The following is a 7,930-nucleotide window of genomic DNA, read 5'->3' on the forward strand; positions in this document are numbered from 1 at the left end:
TACTCTCCAATTTCTTCTTTTGAGTAGCAGTGGTTGTGCTCCATGCCGGGGCTACGTAGCTGATGATATATACTAATATCTTTTAGGATTGTAATATTTATATTAAAATACTTTTTAAAATATTGTGTTATTGAAAAAGGAAACAAGCTTTTGACCCCCTACGTTCAATTTGGTCAATACACATTTTTCATGGCTAAAAAAGGCACCATTTTTAAAAACTTAAGGCATTATCTTTCAAATTATGATCATGAAAAATCTTACAAAACATTTGCTGTTAAAAGAAAAATTGTTTCCACAGGGTTAGTACAGAAGTGTTTCCATATTTTTGTTCATTCTCTGTGATCATTTTAAAGCATGTTAAAACTAGGTAAAATTTTCTGCTTTTAGCTATCTTTTTTAATTTTTAAAATATTCTCTACAAGCATAAAATTAGATTTTAATAAGATGAATTAGATTAATCCTCTTAACGGAATAATTTTCACCCCTTTTGATCTTTTTTAGACAAGAGAAACAATTACTATCAAATTATATTCAGTGATAAAGAGAAAAAACGTTAATTTGGCTGCAAATTTGGAATTTTACTGGAATCTAAGGCAGCTCTTTTAAATATCAAAATGTCCCTTATCTAAAATCAATAAAAAAATTTAAAGTATGCTTTATTAAGTAGCGTATTTAGTTTCATTAAAAAAAATTCAAGTCTTACTTTGTTCTGAAATAACTTTTTAGTCAGACGACTGAGTCGTGAATTCGCTCTTGTAATTTGTAAAATCTCTGTTTTCAGTTTTGTGAAAACATTCTTTATCTAGAAAAAGAAAATTAAATGTTAATATAAACATTATTTTCTTAAATTAGTACTTGAAAATATTTACCTAAACAGCACAATGCTTGATTTTCAAACCTTTTTTCGCAAAACTTTTTTATAATGGTAGTAAAACCTACTAAACCTTTCACAGTTTATATAGTAATTTGACCCATGTATGTTCATATTTTTATACAGTTATAATTTGAAAATTTCTCTTATAAAAACAGTGGTATATGTTTAAAATTTCAATTTAGGGAGCATTTTCTTATGTTAATTACCATTTAAGACTAAAAATAGAAATCAAAATTCCGTTTTTATAAATTAAAAATATGAGTTTTGCATTGCATAACTGAAAAAAAAACACAACTTGGTGAATGTTTTTTAATTCTCAGGTGGAAACTAAATGTAATCATATTTCAGCAACTCTTAAAAAACTTAACTAATACGTTGTGATTTTTTTTCCAGGTTATTTCAACTCTTCAGATTATAAAATTTATAAACACACTTGGAAATATAATTTCACCTTAAAAACTTTTCTATAATTCCATATATTTACATACAGTTTAAATTATTCTGTTGATTCGTTCTTATTAAAAATAAACTAATGGTAAAAAAACACCATTTGATGGTTGTTTTCGTAGTTCTCAAATGGTAACTAAATGTAAACATTTTTCAGTTATCCTTAAAAGGCTTAACTACCACATTATGATTTTTCCGGGACGTGGCAGTTCTTTCTATTCTATAGTTGATGGAATGCACTGATACTTCTTAACTTTGCTTATCCTTTTATACATTTTTACAGGAGAAACGAGATCATATTCTATTTATCGCAACCCAAAAATATCAGTAGTACAGTCAGCAAACTTGATAATGGCAAACAGCAGTCATTCAGACAAACAATTACTTAACCCGGGTAGCTGAAAAATCAGCTACAGAAATGCCCATTTTTCACACTTACCATGGAAACCTTTTTTAATTCCTTTTTTTTTCTTCAATTGCCTCTCAGTGAGAGTTTTAGATTATTTTTAGAATTAACCAAAATTCTGAAAAGTTTAGCCTTTAATTCAACCATTTATTTTTAGTGACTTAGTCACTTTTGCAAATGATGAGTCCGCTAATTTTCTGCCACTATTGTAAAAAGCGAAGTTAGTTCATATAACTTTAACATGCAGTTTATTTTATGGGAAAGAAACCTAAAAGTTAATCTTGCAAACATTGATTTTAGTACAGTCAATTCATTTGAATAATGACTAGGATGTAGACCATCGTTCTGAGAAAATATGACACTCACGTTTTCTAGTTGTTGACCTGTAATGAAACCGTACTCTTCCAAAAACTTGAATGAAGCAATTCCCAATTCCTGTCGAATGAAATCAGCGCAAGATTGCCAATTCTTATCGTAAAAATGCTTCCAGAAAGGAACATAGCCTGTGTAATAAAGCTGTAAATTTCGGAAATCATTTCCAAGATACTGCACAATCTGCGTAAGCATCCTCCACAGAACATACCTTGCCGACATCCTATTAAAATCAACTAGTTACATTATTATATCAAAATGTATCGGTAAAAAAGATATTTAATAGCAAAAGTGAAAAGTGTTCATTCCTATATGAGTAATGTAGAGAAGATTTATTTTTCACTTTTATTTTGTAATGCTTTTTATCAGTTCTATCTCAATAGTTATATATTTTTAAATTCTTTGAAAACCTGATATAAACTTGATTTAATCCTTTTTATTTTATTTTATTATTTATTATTTCCAATGAGCTGCACAATCAGTCTTCCCGATGAGCAGACCTAGTGCGTTCTCCAGAAGTGGCATCCACTCTTTCAGGACCACCACAATGGGTGAGATACCGTTGGCCATGTTAATTTGGACGTCGTTTATTCTATAACTGGTGACAAACAGTCGACTCAGTCGATTGGGTTTACGGCTATTCGTTTAACTCCACAGTCTAGTAATGATGCCAACCTTGAAAACAATGAAACTCTTGGATGAAGCATTGGGATAAAATAGCCTTTGTGGAAGGCGTTTTGATGAAATTAACCTACCCCTAGCAGCAAGAAATCTTTGGTTCGCATTGGACCAATAATCACGAATCTTGGTTCAATAAGAATTGAAAAGGTTGTTATTTTCCTATTTTGACCGTAAAAAAGTTTTTCGATTTATCCGATATTTTACAGCCATTTTACAACCAATATTGCCCCTATACAGAGTAATCAGATTCACCCGATATTTTATATTCATTATTAAGCCAATATAACCCTATGTTAGCTGTAATTAGGCCGATATTGGCCCTACATAGGACCAATATTAAAAAATCTAGACATCCCAATATTTGTTACTTTGTACATGTTCATATAAGATCCATATGCGGCCAATTTTGAGCCCAGCTGGGGCCAAGATAAAATTGCTGCTTGGGACATTTGCGTTACATTTGGAGAAAAAGTACGGAAACCTTCCACGGTTAGCCCGGGGGTAAGGGGATTCCAGCCCAAGATCCGCCTACCTCTGAGAATATTTTACGTCTATGCTGGGTCGATGCGAGTCTTGAGCAGAATTTGTATTGTCCAGCCATTGTTTGGATTCGAACCTAAATCACCTTTAAGCGAGTGCTCTAATCCCTGAGCAACTACGGCTCCAATTCAACCCATTAATCCATTTAAGACTACTGCTGCAGAAACGGGAGTTTTACATGCTATATAAAAGTACTGTTGTGAAATGCAGAATTCCCACTGGCTATAAGAGTTATATTGCGTTATAATTTTTTCTTTGAAGTATTAATAGAGGTAGCCGATGCTCCAAAGTACTGTGCAAGATTTGCATTTCTTTTAACATCGTGATAACGATTTTTTTTAAAAAGTATCTTGAAGACATATATTGGAAGTAACATATATTAAAGAATAAAAAGAGTGGCATTTGTTGACATCAATGGTATCGTGATCATTAATAACAATAATAAATATCGATTACGAAAATGTCAAGAGTTTTATCTATAACGTTAATGATCGTATACGATAATATCGCGATTTTTATCAATAACGAACAACAATAAAGATAAGATCGGGAATATTAACCATCACAATCTTTCCATTTGGGTAGCGAAAAAATTGACAAATTAAGATTCTATGTTCATGCTTAAGCAGTTATTTATGATGAACTGTAGGCTTCATAATTTTTAATTTTTGGCACGTTGAAGAGTATTTTTGGCTGGGATCTTTAACATTATATTCCTTGTGAAAGAGTTCTCAATTTACCTGGGAGATGCTTGATTTAAAGCAGAAATGATGACTGCCAAATTACTTTTACACGTGCTGACAATGTCTGTGTCATGTACTGCGTCGCCAATGAGTGGTCGCCAAATCTCTCTCATCTGTAGTATCTATAAATTAATAAACATGTATTGTCAGTAAACTTCTTAAATCCTAAGAGGACATGGGATCTTAAAAATCATAAAATACTGACATTCCCTCCAAAAAATTTATTTAAATGCGTTGTGACAGAATTGGAATTTAGGGTTAAATTGCAAAAAATTACATTTGTATTGTTAAAAGACATTGTTTTTTCTATTTTCCTCTTTTATTTGTCATGTGTCAGATTTTTAATATTGTTCCTGTAAGTTTATAAAAAAGAGTAATATAATATTGTAGAAAAAAGGCTAAAGACTTTTTATTGACATAATATTTTTAAACTTTTGTTGTGGTTTAAGAAGTGCATCGGAAAGCATAATTTTGTGAAAGCTTTTCAAAAGTATTTTTTTCCCCCAATCACTACTAAAGTTAAGCAAAAACTCATTCTTATGTTGAATTTTGATCTTATTATGAACCTGTAGATAAAATGTTTAGATTTACTGTTGAAATTTATCAATAAATATTTGCCTGTACATATAATTGACAGACATTTTAAAACTACGATTTATTATAATAGCTCAAAAATTTTTTTTTAGACAATTTGGAGGTCCTGTGTCCCTTTAGGCCCTTATCTTAGCTCACTCTTTTGTCATTTAGCCTTATGGTGGCCATTTATCAGGTTCCTCCCTTATGTTAGTGATTTACAGACTCTGATCTGAGCATGTTTTAATAAACAAAGCAATCTATAGTGCGACTTTCAGGAGAACTCCTCCAGACATCTGTCTCGCGTCATGGTGGGTACCATGGTTACGAGGAAAAGTCACTTCGAACAGGGGTGTGTGGTGAATAGTTTTGTCTTGATCTTTGCATAGGTCTTCATGAGTAAACCAATCAACACCTTCATTCCTCCATTGCACCCCCATTAGAAATGTACTCTAGCTTGTAACCATAGCAGCAGACAGTCTCAGACATTTAGTCTGGAGGAGTTCTCCTCAAAGCCACACTATAGATCATTTTTGTTAATTAAAGAACTACAACATTACAATTGTTTGGTAGGAAAAAATGAATCGATAACAATAAACATAGTTTTAGATCATTATGTTAAATAGAGCAGCAGTTTGCAAAAAGGCGTTCCTCGGAAACCTGGAATTGCAGGAGTTAGAAATTTTATTACCTCTAAAATTGTTTTTATATCTAGTCAATAATCAATTATTTATTTAATATTTCGATTATTAAGAAATTGTTGAGATAAAATAACAGTGGAAAAATTTTAAAAGCCATATTTATTTAATAACAGCTACTACCACTGCTAAAAACAACTTAAATATATAAAACATATTAATTGGGCGGAGATGTTTTATGTGCACCTGCCAGGGCAACCGTACCGGGATTCCTCATGAAAAAGCTCAACCAATGCCAGAACAAGATTCTAAGAAAAATCACCTGTGCCAGATGATTCCTCAGAAATACAAAAATTCACAAAGACCTCAAGATCCCGACCTTATCACAATATATTCACAAATTAAATGCAGATTTCTTCGACAAGGCTATAAAATGCAAAACAGCTAATTTCAACCAGATATTCAACTTTGAAAACTACAAAAAAGATATAAAATTCAGGCCAAGAGCAGCTCACAGACGCCTCACATCACAATCGTCAAAATAAATAAGAAACCTCAACAAATTTCTTAATCACCGATCCACCTATAGCATCAGATTCAACAACAACAATATTGAGAACTTTATCAAGCGTTTCCCCACGTTGACCATCAACCTACACCCGAAACTAAAGCCATACATAGTTTAAAGCGAGCTGCTTCGTTTTTTTTTTTTTTTCCTTTCGTTTTTTTTTTATTTATTCAAGCAAAGTGCTTGAATCCCCTTGACAGCTACCATATAGTCTTCTGATCTCAAAGAAAATGTACAACGATAAATAATACACGATGGATGGGATAGGCCATTGCAAGGCCAAGGCACCTAGCTCATAAAACAAAAAGAAGATGTTTTATGTGCTTTCATCCCCTCCCATATCAGAAAGCCTCCACACGGGATTTCATAAGTAGTCCGTGCAGATTATTTAAAAAGCGAACCAGTTGTGCGCATGAATTTAATTTCGATTTTAAAAGCAATTAATAAAAAATGTATCACACATGTTTAAGAATTGAGTCTGTAGTGGTTAACAAGAAAATAAAACAAGCTAATCATATTTATAAGTTAAATAAATTTTTAGACATATATTTGTAACCACTTTCTAATTTTTAAAAGATTTTCTATTAGATTGCACTTTTGTAAACTGGTTTACCTTCATAGTGGTCTGATAGGACTATCTATAAAAAAACCGTGTGGAGACTTTCATGTATAGGTGGCGCTGGCACTTTACGGTAGAACAGTTTAACGAGGACAGATACCGCGCACTCTCGGTCCCTACGTAGGCTGATCAAAGTGGTCACTCACCCGCCTGCTGAGCGCAGTCAGTGATGCTTGACTTCAGTGGTCTACTGGAAACCATGTCTTTATGGTCAGTTCACTGCGGGACTTGGGAAGTTAGGACTTTCAGTTTTCTAGCTATACTTTTGTACACATCAAAACTATTTTAAAACTAGACAAGATGGCTCCCCAGTTCTAAAAATGTGACTTAACTGCATAAAATCTAATTATAAAAAAAAGAATAAAATGATGAAAAAATTTCATTCTTTAAAAATTTATACAATCGCTGATGCTTTATTTATGAAGTCAGAGTTCCGTTAAAGGAAGGATAATTATTTAGGGTTCCATAGCTGGAAAAAATTTTAACTTTTGAGGAAAAATAATATGTTTTGTTCGCACAAATAAATTGAGAAGTAATTAGGTATTAGGTTGTGAGGGGCAATAAATTATTCCATAGAAAAAAATTTAGTTTTGTCCCATTATCTAGCTCAATAATTTAGCTCTCTCCCATCGTAAATAATAAATCAATAATAACAGAATATAATAAATAAATGAGAGTTATACTTGCTTCTTCATCTGTAAGTCTGTTGTTAGTTGCAGGTTCCGAAGCCTGGAAAATTATTCAGAAAACATATTAGCACACGACTGCCAATTTTCTATGCTTTTTGGAAAATTTTCTTCTAGTGGTAGTTCAATTTTTATTTTAATATATGAGTCATTGTTTTTTAAATTTGATTTAAAATTATCTTTCATACCACTACATATAAATGTTTTAAAAGTCTTATGAAACTCAACTTCATTTCATCTCTCTCTTGGCGAGGCTTTTAAAATGTTGCAAAATGACCAAAAATTCCGGATACTTTTGTTTTCAACTTTCTACCTCTCTATGAAATATTTCGCAAAAAGCATAGTTGTTGGCAAGCCTGATTATATTAATATAGGGCTACCTACTTTCTATTATGTTTTTTGGAAAAATTACTTCTGGTGGTAGCTAAGTTTATGCTTTAATGCATGGTTCCCGGTTTAGTTCATTTGAATTAAATTTATTTTCAACACAATTGCACGTAAATAATTCAAAATTTCTTCTAAAACGCCACTTTGTCTCCTCTCTTTCGTAATGAGGCTTATAATACCCGGCAAAATTACCAAAAAGTTTTAAAGTTTCCATTTTTTATTGTTTACCACTCTATAAAATATTTCGAAAAAAGCGTAGTAATTGGCAGGGCAGTTAATGAACTTAAATTTCCAAAACCTTCAAATCGTATTCTATATTTAAAAAAAATTTATTAAACTATGCAATTTACCTGAATTGTTACTGGAAAAAATCGGAAAATTTCTTTCTTTTTTTAA

At 31.8% G+C, this 7,930-nt stretch overlaps 1 protein-coding gene across 1 annotated transcript; it reads right to left on the bottom strand.

The window, feature by feature from the left end:
* Window positions 1-703: 703 nt before the first annotated feature.
* On the bottom strand, window positions 704-7,256 carry LOC122273111 (neprilysin-4-like; the record flags this gene model as incomplete). The annotated part of the gene is given in 4 exon segments (XM_043057173.2): window positions 704-802; window positions 2,094-2,322; window positions 4,061-4,185; window positions 7,149-7,256. Coding segments are annotated over 3 exon segments (444 nt in total), but the record flags the coding sequence as incomplete, so codon positions are not given.
* Between the last annotated feature and the right edge of the window lie 674 nt (window positions 7,257-7,930).

This window comes from Parasteatoda tepidariorum, unplaced genomic scaffold (genome assembly GCF_043381705.1).
Source record: "Parasteatoda tepidariorum isolate YZ-2023 unplaced genomic scaffold, CAS_Ptep_4.0 HiC_scaffold_2440, whole genome shotgun sequence".
NCBI lineage: Eukaryota > Metazoa > Arthropoda > Arachnida > Araneae > Theridiidae > Parasteatoda > Parasteatoda tepidariorum.